The sequence below is a fragment of the Cnephaeus nilssonii genome, assembly GCF_951640355.1.
Source record: "Cnephaeus nilssonii genome assembly, chromosome: 5".
NCBI classification, from domain to species: domain Eukaryota; kingdom Metazoa; phylum Chordata; class Mammalia; order Chiroptera; family Vespertilionidae; genus Cnephaeus; species Cnephaeus nilssonii.
The window spans coordinates 53,610,350-53,628,412 of NC_137076.1; the positions used below are offsets into that span (position 1 = coordinate 53,610,350).

At 35.5% G+C, this 18,063-nt stretch overlaps 1 protein-coding gene across 3 annotated transcripts in view; it reads left to right on the top strand.

Annotated features, from left to right (window-relative positions):
* The window catches only part of LRBA (LPS responsive beige-like anchor protein), a 563,043-nt gene that overhangs the window by 381,630 nt on the left and 163,350 nt on the right, over positions 1-18,063 (top strand). For all 3 annotated transcript variants that reach the window (XM_079771501.1, XM_079771500.1, XM_079771502.1), the window contains exons 42-44: positions 1,872-1,974; positions 5,923-6,038; positions 8,876-8,988. In XM_079771501.1, the coding sequence (XP_079627627.1) occupies positions 1,872-1,974; positions 5,923-6,038; positions 8,876-8,988 (332 nt within the window). The remainder of the gene's footprint in view (positions 1-1,871; positions 1,975-5,922; positions 6,039-8,875; positions 8,989-18,063) is intronic.

Below are 18,063 nucleotides of genomic sequence, written 5' to 3' on the forward strand. Positions count from 1 at the left end.
TATAACCAATTAGTTCAAAGCTGTATAAGTATGGGAAGTTACTAAGCATTTAATCACTTTTGGAATTTTGATGTCCTCAATATTGCTCTGATAGTGGAGCTCCTTCTGGAAGGTGGCTTCATTTGGAGAGGGGAAAAGGTAATCAAATGATTCATACATTTATTTAATCTTTGGTGTAATCTATTGCCATTTATAAAGGGACCATCAGAATATGGTACTGAACTGCTCTGGTTGCTTTGTATTTCATCATTCTTGAAAGAACTAAAATTTAATTTGTGGGTTTAGAATGGAACTTGGTGAAATTCATTAAGACAAGAGAAACAAAAGTCAACTTGGCAAAGGTATCGTTCAGTGTGAGTGGAGGCATTTAAGGGAGAATATGTAAAACTTTAGTGCCTTATTGCACATACTTCCTGTACATAAGTAGGTTGAAGTTTTCTTGTTTTCACTTTCTATAATCTACAAGTTGTCAGTTTCAAAATCTACACATAATAATATAATAATCCACGCACACTTTTTTTTTTTTTTTCCTATGCGAAATCATGTGTCTTTTGGTAACATAGGTTTCTTTAGGTAAAGATGTCTTTCCCTTTCCTGTTTGGTCTCTTCCCTTGCACATACACCTAGTGTAAACATTATTCTTCCAGGCAAATAATCAAGTGAATGTTTCACATTTTAGTTCAGTCTGCATTCTTGCTGTCCCAAAGGGCTTTCAACCTTGTAATATTTATTGCTTGTTCATTCTCATTCATTTTTCTTCTTTGAAATTTCTTATGCATCCTTGCTTTTGTATGTGTGTTTTTCTGTTGCCTTTTCTGCTTGATCTTGGTCATCTGCCATAGTCTATGATAGTTTTTGTTTTGCATTTCCCCCAAGTATACAGCATAATAATGGATACACAAGGAAGCATTACTAACAAAGCATGTTGGGTATATATATGACAGTTCTAAATGTTTTGGGTGTTTAGTGAATGATCATGTACTTTTTTACCTGAAACATGTTGGTAATTCCAGTATTTGAAAGCTACACCAAATTGAAAAAAAGTTTTTGGCCATAAGTATTTTTTAGGCTAGGTGATCATTCACAGCTAATATATGTTTCTGATACTGAAATTAATATAATTGAAATTTTAAATTCAAAATAATATTTTCTAAATTCTTTCTCATGATTTTATGGCTTCATTATTTTCATATTTTAAAAATACAAATTTACCAATGTCTGTAATAAATTAACATTTATATACTGAGTATGTTTACATATATTGATATACATATTTTGATATTCTCAAAATATGTACTTACTAAAATAGAAATGACCAGAAAGCATTTAAATTTGATTATTAACCATAGAGGAAAAATTTTCCTTCAGGTCAGACATTATTCTGGGTTATGTGAACATATAAAATGTAAACATATAAACATTATAAAAATAATATTTTTAAAACTGTTCATCCTTGGAAATAAATACAGCTGATCATTTAGTAGCTGTATTTGTAGTCTTCTTGGTGTTAGATTGTTACCATATATAGTTAACATTTTAACCAGTATTTTTATAGAAATTCATAGATATGTAGTTAACTTGCCAAAATTCAGTTTTGTAAATTAAACTTGTAGCTAGATAATCTCAGCTTCATGTCACAGTAACGCAACAACAGTTGTTATAATCTGAAAGCACTTAGGAAGGAGCTGTCTAAGGTATGAGTTTATAAGCAAAATGAATATTACCTCTGATATATTAATATTAAAACTTGAATGCACTATGATAAACTTAATATGCCAAGAATTGCATTTAATAAATATCTGGATTAAGAGTAAATATTACTAGAAAGGAAATCATTCTGTGTTCTAATTTTTGAAAATTATTTTCCATAGTTGCTGTAATGTTCAACTTCCCAGACCCTGCAACAGTAAAGAAAGTGGTTAACTACTTACCTCGTGTTGGTGTTGGAACATGTTTTGGATTGCCTCAAACCAGGTACTGTTTTATATGAGAAAAATGTGGAAAATAATCTGTATTATTATGTGTCCTTGTTTTGAAATGCATGAGCTTGTGTTTTATGTTGCATAGTGAATGATGATTATTAGTATACTAGTGGCCCTGTGCACGAAATTCATGCACATCAAAAGGGAATTAATTAGAGGAAATACTTTAATATTGCTATTTGTCATTTCTCTATAATAAAAGTGTCAGAGATGAAAGAAAATTCATAAAATGTATATGAAAACCTTCCTCCTGTCAGAGTCTGGGGCACGCCGCGGGACCCAGAATCAAGTCCCCGCCCACCCACGCGCACCTCGAAATCGCGCGAAACCCAGACCCGGCCGGCCCCCACCCCCATTGGGCGAGATCCAGACCCGGCCGGCATCACCCCCCTCAAGCCTCACCGGGCGGGGTGTGCAGCCTCAGGTCCCCCGGCCTGGTGCCAGGCGGGGGGCGCAACCTCAGGTCCTCTGTCAAGCCCCGTCGGGTGTGGGGCGCAGCCTCAGGTCCCTCGGTGCACCCTCAGGTCCCCTGGCCTGGGGTAAAGGGCGTGGCTTGAGGTCCCCCATCAAGCCCTGCCGGACAGGGGGGTGTGGCCTGAGGTCCCCCGGCCAGGCGCCGGGATTGGGGGGTGCAGCCACAGGTCCCCTGGCCTGGGGCGAAGGGCACGGCCTGAGGTCCCTGGCCCGGCACCAGGGCGAGGGATGCACCTTGAGGTCCCCCATCAAGCCCCGCCAGGCAGGGGTCATGGCCTGAGGTACCCTGGCTCGGTGCTGGGGTGGGGGGCGCAGCCTGAGGTCCTCCAGCCCGGTGCCAGGGCGGTGGGCGTAGCCTGAGGTCCCCCGCAAAGCCCTGCCCGGTGGGGGGGCGCGGCCTCAGGTCCCCTGGCCTGGTGCAAAGGGCACGGCCTGAGGTCCCCGGCCCAGCACCAGGGCGGGGGATGTGCCTTGAGGTCCCCCATCAAGCCCCACCGGGCAGGGGGCGCGACCTGAGGTACCCCGTCCCGGGGCGGGGGACATGGCCTGTGGTCTCCCGGCCTGGCACCGGGGCAGGAGGTGCGGCTTGAGGTCCCCCATCAAGCCCCACCAGGCAGGGGGCGCATCCTGAGGTTCCCGTCAAGCCCCGCTGGGCAGGGGGCACAGCCTCAGGTCCCCCACCCCAGCCTGGCGCCACACAGCCTCAGGTCCCTGCTGATCGCTCGTTATGGGAACCCCACCTCCGCTGTGACAGCATGAGGGTTAATTTGCATATTACCTCTTTATTATATAGGATTGTTTTATTTTGAGCCAACTGAACTTCTGTCTCAAGAAACTAGAAAAAAGAGGAGCAAATTAAACCAAAGTGAGCTGAAAAAAAGCATGAAGGCAGGACATCAATGAAAAATAAAAACAATAAAGAAAAATTAATGTAATGAAAAGTTGTTTTTCTGTAAAGATTAATAAAATAAATAAAAACTTATAAACAAAGAGAAAGAAAGTACTAATTACCAATATCAAGAATGAGAGACTATCACTATTATCTTCTCTGATAGTAGGTACTGATTCATCATCAATACAATTTTGTTAACAAATTGAAAAGTGTGAAGAGTGAACCAGTGGGATTTTTCTGTTGATTGCTTGAAACATATTAGATGTAGAAATTTAGCTTACTTTTAGCATACCTAATTTTGTATTGATGCCCCAGTTTCTTCTCTATGACCTACCCTTGATAGTACGGTGCCCACATTTTTGCTACATTCTATTTGTTACAAGTGAGTCATTAAATACAGCTCATGTGCCCTTGCCAGTGTGACTCAGTGATTAGAGTGTCGGCCATGCACCAATGGGTCTTGGGTTTGACTCCCAGTCAAGGGCACCTGCCTGGGTTGCAGGTTTCATAGTAGAGGCACATATGGGAGGCAACCAATCAATGTGTGTCTCTCTTTCTCTTTCTCTTCTCCTTCTTCTTTTCTCATCCACTCCCTCCTTCCCTTTTCACTCTTTAAAATCATTGGACAAAATATCCTCAGGTGAGGATTAACAACAACAACAAAAATACAGCCCAGGCTCTAGGGAAGAGTAATCAAACTTCACCTCTTAAAGAGGAAGTATCAAAGAATTTGTGGTCATGCTTTAAAACTAATAATGATCACACCTTTTAAGTTAACAGGGCACATAAAGAGGCCCCTCTGTGTTATAAGCAATAGTTGCTTTACAATGCAAATCAGGGTATTGATTAGATAATTTTATAATGTAACTAGATGCCTGATGCACAAAATTCCTGTAAGAGTAGGCCTTCCTTCCCCCAGCTGCCGGCACCTTCTTCCCTCCGGCACCAGGGACCCAGGCTTCCCACCTGCTGCAGCCTGCTGGTGGGTGGCCTGGGCCTCCCTCTTTGGGGCAATCATGGAGCCCCCCAATTGATCACCCTGCCAGCCAGTGGCCTGGGCCTCCCTCTGTGGGGCAATCATGGGGCAATGGCTGGGCCCCCAACTAATCCCATCACAATGGCCTTGGCTGGCCTGGTGCCAGTGGGTTTCATAGCATTGTCCTGGATGGTCGTCTGGATGGTCATTCCGCTGTTCGGCCGTTACATCGATTTGCATATTACACTTTTATTATATAGGTTGGGGAATTTAAGGATTCAGAGGGAAGTAACTCAGAATTGTATAGATTCCCTTATCTTAATAATAAAAGATTTACTTTTTCTATTGTAAAAAGTTTTTATTTATCACCTAATAATGTGTTATCATACTTGGGAATTTTAGTAATGTTTTCCTACTATTAAAGCTAAAAGTCTTAACTCAATAAATCAGTCACTTAAATAGATTTTCAGCACTTACCATGTATATTTTATATTTATACAATGGAATACTGTTTAGCAATCAAAATAGATGAACAACTAATACATGCCAGCACATTGATGAACCTCAAAAACATTTGTGGTTAGTGAAAGAAGCCTGATGCAAAAGACTACATGATTCTAATTCTATTGATCTGAATGTCCAGAAAAGGCAAGTTTATAGAGACAAAAAGCAAATTGATAGTTGCCTAGACCTGGGGATAGGAATGGTGATTAACTATAAATAGGCCCAAGGCAAGGTTTTGTGGTGATGAAAATGTTCTCAAGTGCACTGTGGTGACAATTGCACAATTCTAGAAATGCAATTTAAAAAAATCATTGAATAGTACACTTAATAATGGGTAAATTTTATGGTATGTAAATTACACCTTTGTAAATAAAGTTTTTTAAAAAATAGCTACCTTGTCCTGAGTTATAGAAGAACCGTGACAACATACTTACCTGAAATGCTATGCCCTGAATAGAATAATTAATCCTGCTACTGATTTCCCAGTGCTCCTTATTACTGGTTGGTTGTATCCATTGTTATTTACATTGCATCAGGAAAACAGAAAACTTCATCTTCTGTTAAGATGTATAAAAAAATAAGTTTTTTTTAACCTCTATCCTACCCTTGAATAGACCACTAAAGAGTTTACCATCCCCTTTTCCCTGTTACAAAGGGTATGTAAACATAATATTTAGCTGTAAGAGGACAAATGTGTTATCTTTAATGACTATTAAGATTGATAAAAATATTAATACAATTTTAGATGTATTTTTAAGTTACTATAATTCCTTTTATATCAGTAAAGCAGTGAATTATTAATTATCCTATTATTAATCAACCTATGGAGCCTAGATATTATAATGGCATTGTAATGAAAGCTTACCTTAATGAATAGAACATGTATAATAGACCTGTGGCTAGTCCACATCATTTGTTTAACCATTAATTGTAGATGGAAACATCTCTAGTACTCATTAGTATAACATAAATAGAACTTTTCAGACTATACTGGTATCATTTTGAATAAGTAAAGATATTCATGATTTATTATTGTGGTATAATCTTAAGTCAAATTGATTCTACATCAATTTCTTTTTTTTTTTTTTTTACAGGCGTATCTCATTAGCTAGTCCACGTCAACTTTTTAAAGCTTCTAATATGACTCAGCGATGGCAGCACAGAGAGATTTCAAACTTCGAGTACTTGATGTTTCTCAACACAATAGCAGGTAACCTAAGCTCACATGTTGACTTATTTCAAAGAGTAAACTGTTTATTGTGACATGTTTAGATTACTTTGATTACTGATGTATATATACCTTATTTTTATTTTTATTATTACTAAATAAATATACCTTATCAAGAGTAATTTTGAAAATAGAGTTTAAAGCTTTGTATATGAACAGTTGGCTACTTGAGAAAAATTAAAAATGGGTATATACAGTCTTTTCCAAAAATATAAAATGACAATTTACAACTAACTATTCAATATAGTAAGAATGGACTCACTATGGAATAGAAGGAATGAATAACTATAACAAATCCTAAGAATCTTTTAACAACTTAATTATAAATGTATTATGTGTTGAGACAATGAAACACAACATAGAAAAAAAGAAAACTGTGGTTAAATATTAAATAAAGGAATATTATGACCAATATATTAAAATATAAAGATTAAATGTCCTGTACAAGATCTATAATCATATAATATTACTAAAGATTACTATAGAAACTGTTCACTTTTAAAGACTAAAGAATAGAAATGTGTCATTACTTTTTATTTGTGATGATTTGCATAAAGAAATGTCTCAAGGAATGTAATTATGAGACATTTGAGATTTAGGTCAAGAAACTGACAGAGTTTATATTTGAGGCACAAAGGAGATAAGAGCATAAGGCATGTTGCTTACTCTCACAGAAGTTATTTTATGTAAAAATGGGAGCATTTACGTGATTCTAGAGCAAAGTGGTATAGACTCAATAAAAATTACAAAATAGCTCTGGCCAGGTGGTTCTGTTAGTTGAAGCATCACCAAAAGTTTTCGGGTTTAATTCCTGGTCAGGGCACATACCAAGGTTGTAGGTTGGATCCCTGTGCACTATGGTAGGCAATCAATCGATGTTTCTCTCACATAGGTGTTTCTCTCTTTCTCTCTTCTTCCTCTCTCTCTCTCTCTCTCTCTCTCTCTCTCTCTCTCTCTCTCTCTCTCTCTTCCTCCCTCCCTCCCTCCCTCTCTCTCCTTTCCTCTCTCTCAAATCAATAAAAATATAGTCTTCCAATTGGTAGGAGTAAGGGAAAAAATCAGGAAAGATTTTTTGTTTGAGTAAGGATAGATATTTAATTAACAGAGGAGGTAGTTGGGAGAGAAGTTATTTTATGTAAAACTGAAGGCATAAGCCAAAAAAAGATAAGTGGAAAATTATGAAGTAAAGCTAAAGAACAATTAATGGTATAGTTATATGCACACACAGACAAGTTATTTATTATATGTAAAGTAGTCCCCCCCATTCATGTGGCAAACGTTCAAAGACACCCCCCCAATAGATACCTGAAACCATGAATAGTACCAACCCTATTTATACTATATATTTCCTCTATATACTTATACTTTATAGTTTCTGATTGTCAACATTACTGTCAACATTACTGCTCTTGTGCTTTAGAGCCATTATTATGTAAAATAAGTGTTACCTGAATGCAAGCTCTGAGACACTCCACAGTCAATCTGATAATGGAGATGGCTGCTGGGTGACTAAGGGTGGGTGCTGTCTACCAGGTGGATGTGCTGGACAAAGGGATGGTTCATGTTCAGGTGGACAAAGCAGGATGGTGGGAGATTTTATCACACTATTCAGAATGGCGTGCGATTTAAAACTTATGAATTGTTTATTTCTAGAATTTTTAATTTAATATATTTGGACCACAGTTCACTGAGAGTAACTGAAAACGTAGAAAAGAAACCATGGATAAAAGGGACTACTGTATGTGTGTGTGTGTGTGTGTGTGTGTGTGTGTGTGTGTGTGTGTGTGTGTGTGTGTGCGCGCGCGCGCGCGCGCGCGCATAAGAAGTATATATTCCTAAAGTATAATGAGAAAGAAAACTAGAAAGGTTGTGTGGAATTGACTTTCTGTCAAGTTGAGGAGTTAGCAGTCAATTCATTGGGAAACTTGTGAAAGTTTTTGAACAAATGAATGATAATAGAACTGTGTGAAAAGGTAACTTGGAGGCAGAATGAAGGGTAAATTGGAGTGGAGAGAGACTAGGCAGAATCAAATTTAGGAAGCAATTATATGTAAAAAGAAATGAGGGCCTGCATTAGAGAGATGACAGTGGTAATTAAAACATAATATTAAATAACAAGAATTTACAAGGTACAAACTGTTTGACATCAGCTAACTGTGTCATTGCTTGTCATTAGTTTAGAGGAGGTATAGGAGAGTATGGCAGCATTCGGGAGTGAGGGGAAGTAACATTGACGATGGTGTTCATTATGTTCAGAGGATCATTGGTTTTGAAAGCTGTCACAGAAATTTCAGAGTAATTTGGTGCAACTCTTTCATTTTACAGATGACTAATGAATGCCCACAGGGCTCAAATCACTTAAACTTGGTTGATTAGTTGGTCTGTTGGTTAATTAATGGCAGAGAAATGAACCTAGTTTTGAAAAGCTCTGTAAGAATTGCAAATTATTATTTTTTAAATTGTAATGAAGAATATTTTATTTGGTGCAGGCTTTCAAGTAACAAAAAATAGTCAAAGGTAGTTTATGAGAACATAATCATGGGGGCCAGAGTATCTGTATTTGAATATAGTTTGACCATTACTAGTTACTACATGATTTTGGGTAGATTAACCTTGTGTGCCTCAGTTTTTTCACATGTAAAATGGGGATGATGCTAATTTCATAGGGGTATTGTCGGGATTGAATGAAATAATGTATGGATAACACAGAGAGCAATATCTGGCACTCAAAAAAGTTATTTTTACAAAATTATACTGTTGAATCTTCTCATCATTTTATTTTATTATTTTAGATTGAGTGACTGTTTTTTCTCTCCCAGGACGGAGCTACAATGACTTAAATCAGTATCCAGTGTTTCCCTGGGTCATCACTAATTATGAATCAGAAGAATTGGATCTTACCTTGCCAAGTAACTTCAGAGATTTATCTAAGGTAATTTCTCAGTAATTATCTGAAATATAATTGTCTTACATTTAAAAATATATTTGATTATATTTAATTTTCAGATTACTTTAAAAAATCTTTTAATTATAACTTTAGTATATTTATATTTTAAATGTATGTTAGTATTCTCCAGTTTAAAATCGAAAACTTTAATATACAGAAAAACTTGATGCCAATTAAAACTATTAACTGATATATATTTTTCCATATGCGTTCAAAAAGACATTATTCTCAGATAGCATCTTCTTCTAAGTGTGTTAAAACTTACGAAGAAAATCGTGGGAACTTCTCATCAGTATTCTTACAAAAGGACTAGTAGCCCTTCACTACGGCACCTCCCCTAACCCACCTCCCTGCTACCTCTATGTCTTCTCTCACCTATTCCTTGTTCCAATGGATTTTTTTTAAGTCTAATGTTGAATTATATAACCCAGTGCTTAAACTTTTCTTCACTTTTGGAAGCAGAACAATTATTTCCCAAGTGAGAGCTTTGCTTTCTCTGCCTTCACTGTTCATCTCCCCGCTTTGTGAGCAGCTGACGGGCTCCGCCTTTAGATTACCTCCTCATAGAGACGAGTGCTGACTGCCTTCCTTCCCTGATAGTCGCTCTGTTTCTTTCCAAGCACTAAAACATCCTGCATTTTACATATTTTTCTACCTATTTTTATTGGTTATCCCCCTCACTAAGCTTTGTAATAATAGAGTTCTTGTACATAATTATTTCTCCTCTGCCTAGCACAGGGCCTGCCATTCAAAAGTGTTAAATGAATTAAATAATAAAACACATATGGCATTTCCCCCAGTTATAAAATATTAATATTAAATGTATTTGATTTTTTAATATGCTGAGCTAAATAAGCCATTCTGAGAAAGGTAAGTATCACATGATCTCACTCATATGTGAAATCGAATGAACCAAATAAACTGATGAACAAAATTGAGGACTTTATTAGTTTGACGTGTGTAGTGAGCCATGAAATAGATCAGTAGTAAACACTGGACAACTCTTTAATTCTTGGGCAATTATAGCCTAGTCTCTTTATTATTTGAATTTCATGTACAGAAAAGTAAAATCTAATTTTTTGTTAATTTGTTAAAATGTAAATATGCTTCCCAAAATAAATCACATTTCAATAAATAACCTTTCTAGGGTTTTAGAATAATTGCCCCCTTTTTTTCCTGTTTCTTAACTGAGTCCTTCAGTTTGGACTTCTATTTAAACACATAGCTTATTAAGACTTTCTTGCACTGTAGAGGATTTTTTTTTTTTTTTTTAGGCTCCTCAAGATGCAGTGGGTAGTGAGATGGATTGTCGATAGGGTGTATGTTTCTGTCTTGATGGAACAGTTACTAATGGTGATAAGTGGGAGACTGTTTGTATATCTCTGCGGAGGCTGTATTTCTGTCATGTGCCATCATTGTCCCTGAGCAAGAGTTCCCGCAGCATATTACCTCCTCACACCACTGTTCTTGCCGACTGCCTCCTTTCTCTGACCCTCATCTTTGTTCTCTCCCACTAAAACTCTTACCTGGCCAGAGAAAGCCACACATTTATTTTTAAATGTAGGTTTTATGATATTTTCATTATGAGAATTCATAGAAATGATATTAACAAAATGCTGTTATAGGTTATTTGCCAGCTAAATATGATTATTAAAATTGAATTTTATTTGTATATTAATATTAAAGCTGTTTCTAAGTAACCTGCCAAATACTTTTGTTGGGTGGGTAAAAGACTGTTTTAGCTATAACTTACCTTCTGTATGTGATAAATGAGGAGAGGGCCCAGTTCAAAATCAAAACAAGAGTTGCTTTCATTAGTCTCTATCCATGTATTTCATATACACTATAGAAACATAAAAATATCATTTTTGTGATTTAGTGCCTTAAATTTTATCTATTTTTATAAGATTTTGTGAAAGATTTGTATTTTGGGCTGAGGAAGGAGTGTTTATACAGAGTGCTTACAACAAGAACTGAAGGGTACACAGTTGAATAGCGAACAGTAGTGTAATTAGAAGGGCTGGGAAGAAGTGGGGAGCTCTAATGGCCACTTATAGGTAACATCTCCTTTCCTACAAAGCAACAGTAGCTCAAATGCTACATTCATTCAAGTTCTTGAAAGTGGAATTCCACTAGTAGTTATTGTTTCCATTTAAATATTGATGGAAATAGTGAGTTTGGAATTAATGACATTAAATTTAGTGAAATAAGCATATCAGATACTTGAAAATTGTAATTTATACATATGGAATACTGGTAATTATTTATAAAAATATTTCACTCCTGTTGGTGTTAAAGTCTGCCACATGTGTACAGGATGATTCCATTTTTCAATATCTTCTTATAAACATATTTTCAGGAATACATCTCATATGTGAAATGAGCTATATCTCCATGAATAATGACTATAATATAATTATATTAAAATTTTCCCATAGTATACATTTAACAACCATTACTATTTGTTTAAATAAACTTGCAAAATTGAAGAAACCATTGTGTGTAAAGCTTAATTTAAAACAAACAGTTCTTATCCCTATTCTTGAATAGATAATATAGCCTGACTAGCTTGGAAAAGTATTGAATTACTTATGCATATTTATGTCCCTTAAATTTCCCCAAAGCTGGTTTTCAGAGGGGTTTTTGATACATGGCTACAATTTTATTTGGCAATCTCTTCCATATTGCACAGGGAATTTTCTTTCTCAAGCTGAATTAATGTGAGCAACACTCTTTCCTCTGTATTATTTTTTCTGATAATTTTTTTGAGGAAAGAAAATGTCTGAATAGAACAATGTAAAAAATTTTTCTTGAAGTCACAAAATTTTATTTTATGTACAATTGTAATAATTGCAAGTTAGTATGTCAGTATTTTAGGAAATCAGATCTATTTTAGTCTGAAAAAAATCTGATGAAAATTAAATCTTTTCTTGTATTGAGAAAGTCCTCCTTTAACATAATGCTTTAATTTATTCTTTCACAGCTGGAAAAAGTAGGGTTCGATTTTGAGGTTGATTTTTTTTGCCTCCACTTTCCCATCATGAGTCTAAAATTCTTATGATGAGAAGACAGATCTAACCATGCATAGACTTTGGAGTGACATTAATTTATATTTTATAAATATATATTGATTTTTATATTTTGACAACCTTCTTGACAGAAATAAGAAGCAACATTCTCTTTTTGTCCTTTATAAGAAATTATAATTAGGGTCGGAATATATTTACAAAATGTCAGACCATAAAAACAGATTATGATGGCTGAGTGTCTCAGTACTAGGGCTTCCTTTGTAGATGAGGAAAATTTTCTTGCTACTGTGATTTACTATTTTTCCTTAGTAGCAGAGGGGTTGTATAAGCCAATTTTCTAAGAGAGGAGAAACCAAGAGAGTCTGAGGCATTCATTTCTCTTCTCATCCACCACATCGTTATTTGGGAATATTAAGTATGTACTGTAATCTGGATGCATATTCTATAAAATAAGTATGTTCTTAGATTGAAATGCATTTGATAACCATTCACTTGCAAATGAAGATCCGCTATGGAATTCAGGAGCTAGAAACATCCCATGTTATTGTTAACTGATATTTACTGAGGACTTACTATATGTCAGGCTGTTATCTAAGTTGATTACACGTGTTAACTCTTAATCCTCACAAAGACCTTTTAAGATAGGTGACACTATTAATTGCCTTTTACAGAGACAGAAACTGAAGCACTGTGAGGTTCTACAACTTCTACACGGTTTTCACAGCGAGTGGGTAGAATCAGAATTTAAACACCAAGCTAGTGTTTTTCAAATTGCAGTTTAAAGCTAGCATTTTTTTAATGATTAGAATAGTGTAGTATTACATAAGAAAAAAAGAAGTATCAGTGTGAATCCTCTATGAATCTTCTGCTTATGGTGTGTGTATGTGTACTTACTTTTGCATTGGGTTAGGATTTAAAGCAGAGATAGGCCCTTAGCTGGTTTTGCTCGGTGGTTAGAGCGTCGGCCTACAGACTGAAGGGTTCTGGGTTTGATTCCGGTCAAGAGCACATACCTAGGTTGGGGGCTTGATCTCCAGTAGGGGCATGCAGAAGGCAGCCAATCAGTGGTTCTCTGTCATCATTGATGTTTTTATCTCTTTTTCCCTTCCTCTCTGAAATCAATAAAAATATTTAAGTAAGTAGTAAATAAATAAGTAAAACAGGGGTAGGGAGTCTAGCCCTTGGGCCCTATAAGGCCCAAGAAAAACCTTTGGTCTGGCCCTGCCAAGGCACTAGGGGTGAGTTAAGTAAATGTTTGACCAATATAGCAGGCTAATTTTTATGTTAATAATTTTGTATGGCCCGCGAATGATGTTACAAATATCCAAATGGCCCTTGGCAGAAAAAAATACACCCCCCCCCCAGAAGTTTGAGAAACAAATTGCTATGCTGCCTCCTGCTTTTGACATCAATGGCTGAATCTATTTTAATGTTATTTTATCAAGTAGCCTTTCACCTCTATTGGTGAAATACATGGTAAATACAGCCTACGTTCTGTCGCTTGAAAAGGAAAGCTTTCCCGAATTGCCCACTCTTGGGGTGTTTTTTCCAGGTGATGCTCCAAGCTGTTTTGACTTCACCTGTTTTATGGAAAAGCTGATTGTTTGGTTAAAACTAGAGAATCCCTGGTGTTACTACTCAGTTATTAATTTGTTTGTGTGTGTGTGTGTGTGTGTGTGTGTTTCATTTATTGATGCGTGTTTTTAAGGAGTAATATTGCTCACCAGGAATTCTCATTTTCTGGAGATTTGAAAGAATAAAATCAGGTAGTTACTGTTGTACTAAATAGTAAACCAAAAATTGGGGGAGAAAATGAGGACTGGCCAAAGTGTAAGCAGGCATTTTATTTTTAATAATCAGTTTTTACATTTTAAAATGAAGGAAAATACTGAAAGAGTTTGAGATCAAATAGAGGGAAAAGAAAAGCCATCCATTTTTCATCTTTGGAGGACAAGCATAAAATGAGTTATTTTGGTTCAGAGGCAGAAACATGAAAAGTCAACATTTGGGGAAGATGATCCTATGCAGTATTCTCCTGTCTCCTGTTTTGCAATGTGGGAATCTGAGGAAAGTTTTCTATCATCAGATCTTCAAACTGAATGTTAAATTTTGATCCAGACTTCAATAAGTCATAGTTTCTTCTTTTTTAACCTATGTCACAATGCTTTACCATACACACTCTGTTAAAACGGCAGCTTCCATTGCCCTAATCTGGATCAAAATGTTTCTGAAGAGTAAATTGTCAGATAACTGAGAACTGAGAGACAAAGCTCTCCTGAATCTATTTACTTGCTGATGAGTTCTTAGTGGTTCGTTCTCTCTCTCTCTCTCTCTCTCTCTCTCTCTCTCTCTCTCTCTCTCTCTCTCTCTGTGTGTGTGTGTTTAAAGAAAAAGTATGTGGTTTTCTCTCTTGGTCTCTCATTTATCTCCTACCCTTTGGTTGTATATTTTTATATGTGAGATATTTCTCTCTAGCACACACATTTAATATATACAGCATGCATCTTGACCTGGAATTGACTACCGACATTTAACTGTTGTTGATCAGACAACACTTCTTTATCTCTTTAAGTTTTAAGTGCTGTTTCTGACAAATGCCAGTCCTTTTAGTCTGCCCTGTAACAGACATACCGGGAATCAATATACCATCTAGATGTCCCAGAGGTAAAAGAACACTCTTTTTTGGGGGTGGGGATGGGGAAGGCTATATTGTTTAAGTATTGTTATAACTTTCACTTTGTTTTCTATATATTGGGCTTCAGTCAAACCACAGGAATTCAGACTTAAAACAAACCTTATGATATTACAACAGTAAATACAGTGTTTGAATAAAATACAAATGCACAAAGATAAATTTAAAATTATCTCACACTTGGATATTTTTTATTGGCTGATAAAATATCTTAAACATATTTTAATCTAAGGCATCAAACATAGATGCTATTATGTCGACATTGATTTTAGGGATTTTTTAAATAAATCGCATTCCCTGGTCGTGGGGGAATTCACAGCCTAATAAGCAGAATTACATTGGGGTAGTTTAGAATATATTTGCAGTGTTGTAAGTGAAACTCTGGTAAGTGCCTTCCACTGTAACAAACCTTTTACATATGCTCTCTTTGTTAATTCCTCAACAGCACTGTAAGGAATGCGTTATCTTTATTTCATAGATAAGAAAACTAAGACATGGTGAGGTTAAGGAACTCTCCAAGGTCACACATTTCCGAGTGTTAAGGCTAGGGTTTCATCTCAGACCTGTATCTGTCAGTGAACTGGTATATTTTAGGTATAACAAGAAAGAATAAACTTACATTTATATCCACTTCTTTCCAAAATCCACTATTCTCCCCTTTATCTGAACAAAAAAGCAAGAGGTTTACTGTTTGGAGAAATTGTACCAGAGACTTTCTGATTTGAGAACTCCAAGAACAGCAAAGGTAATGAATGGAACACAGAGGGATTAACTAAAAGCTTAAGTACTGAATGTGAAGGCCCCCAGACCCCTTTGCTGTCATGCTATCAGAATTCTGGCAGGCAGGCCAGTACTAACCCCACCCTGTAAGACAGAGGATTATATTATATATCATTCTTTGGGAATATTGACTTGTTCAAGAGGCAAGACCTAAAAAATACTGACATTTAGAGATTCTACTTGAAGCTCACCTGATTTCCCTCCAATGAAATCTACCGGTTCACGTTGCTACTTATACTGCATATACTTCAGTCAGCTCTTTCAGGTTTCATTTTAAAAATGAAGGTATACCCAAGTGTTAGCAAACACATAAAGATAGTCTACAATATGAAAGGTGACAAAGACAAAACAAACAGAAAAATAAACGAAAACAGAAAAAGCAAAGACAATTTAAGAAACAGAAAAGAAACAATTTAAGAAACAAAACAAGAAAACTCTTACAACAATAAAGCTATTGCATTGATAAAAAAAATTATGCTATAGGAAGTAGAATGTATGTGCAGATGTTTCCTAAAAGGAACATCAAAATGATATGGGAAAATAGCCTGGAAAGATGAAATTAGAGGACCAGAGAGGAAATCTTAAGATTTATGTAGACTTGTGTCAGTCTTCCTCAGTTATTAGTAAGGGACCTTTAGAAAATTACTTAATTTTGAGGGGTTTTATATAGCAAACTATATAATTATATATTGTATTTTATAGTATTTATGTAGTACTGAAGAAAATATGTTATGGGTACACAGACCTTTTTAAAGTTTAAATTATTACTTGTTCAATGTGATGTAGTTAGTTTAAAATATGGCTATGCAACTCTTTCCCCAGAATGTAAAATTAAGTTCAGGAAAGTGTGAATGCATATGTACATTTATGTATATGTGTGTGTGTGTATGTATATGTATGTATATATATATGTGTGTGTATGTGTGTGTATGTGTATATATATACACACACATATATATGTACATATATATATATATATATATATATATATATATATATATATGGTTTTAAAATTAGAAAACAATCTGTTTTGTGTCACTATTTTTAAAACTTTACATTTATTAAGTATTAGCACTCTGTATAGCATAGTGGGTTTTCTACTGGAAGTTACCTTCCAGTGGAAGTTTGTAAATGACTAACAGAGGTTAACCTTATACTTTATTTAAGCAGCCTTCAATGACATTGTTTTTTAACATTAGTCAGTAAACGATAAACTGAAGTAACTGAAATGGATTGTGGTTAATATTACTGTCAGGGTGATGAATAATCCTGACATATACCAGCAACACATTGCCAGTCAGTAATCCTTTTCCAAGTTAAGTATTTATTCACTAATCATCCTAAGTTACTGTGGTGTGGAGTGACCATTTATTATTATTTATAAATGGATTGTTTTATATATATAACATTACCAGTTTTATCCCATAATACTTCCTGTTTTCTTAGTTTAGTGCTGGGTATACTAACTTGGTTAGATTCAGAGTAGGGGACATGTATTCTTACCATGAATTTACATAAAAACTGTTTTTAAAATACCTAGAAAAAATATTTTAAGTTCAATAGGTTCTGGTACTATACATTTGATTTCAGACTGGGATATTTTTTTCTTTTTATAGAGAGTTAAGTGCAGTAGGTTTCTATATATACTTGTATGTGTCAATTTCTGATTCTTGTAGTTTCCTGTGACACTTACATGAATATGTACTATGTTTTTCACAGTGGGTAGTATATAACTTATCTTTTAGTCCACATGTGCACATTCCTATCCAGTTCTTTTTTAAAAAAAAATATGTTTTTATTGATTTTAGAGAGGAAGGGAGAGGGAGAGAGATATAGAAAAATCAATGATGAGTGAGAATCATTGATTGGCTGCCTTCTGCACACCCCCCACTGGGGATTGAGCCTGCAACCCGGGTATGTGTCCTTGACCAGAATCAAACCCGGGACCCTTCAGTCCACAGGCTACACTCTATCCACTGAGCCAGACCAGCTAGGGCTCCTGTCCAATTCTTTATTCTTAAAGCCATTTATTTGAATAAGCATACTTATTCAACATTAACGCCTGTTTTAGTGCCCTATATATATTGAATAAATGTGTTTATTCATATATTTGATTATTAAATATTTACTGAGCACCTTTTGTGGATGTTATTCTAAGAACTGTACCAGAAATCGAAGTGAATTAAATCCCCACTTTTAAAGAGTTTTATAACGGAATGTATGTTATATATGACCCATTTATAGGGAAATAATTTAATCAGAAACTTTTTATTTCTATATAACTTTAGACTGTCTCACTTTCAGAAGAGGAATTTTTTAAATAAGTCCACTATTTATAATGTAAACTTAAGTTTTTGAAAGTAGAAAAAGGGAAAATTCTGAAAACAAAAACCATAGTTCTCATTGGCCCACTATGTAAACTAGAATAGACAATTAAATAGTTACCCTTTTTTTTTAAATATAGGAAGAAAAACAAGTAGAATTTTATTGAGAAATATATTCTGTTAAACTACATAAAATTTATTTACTTTAAAAATATGTTTTCCTGTATAATTAAAA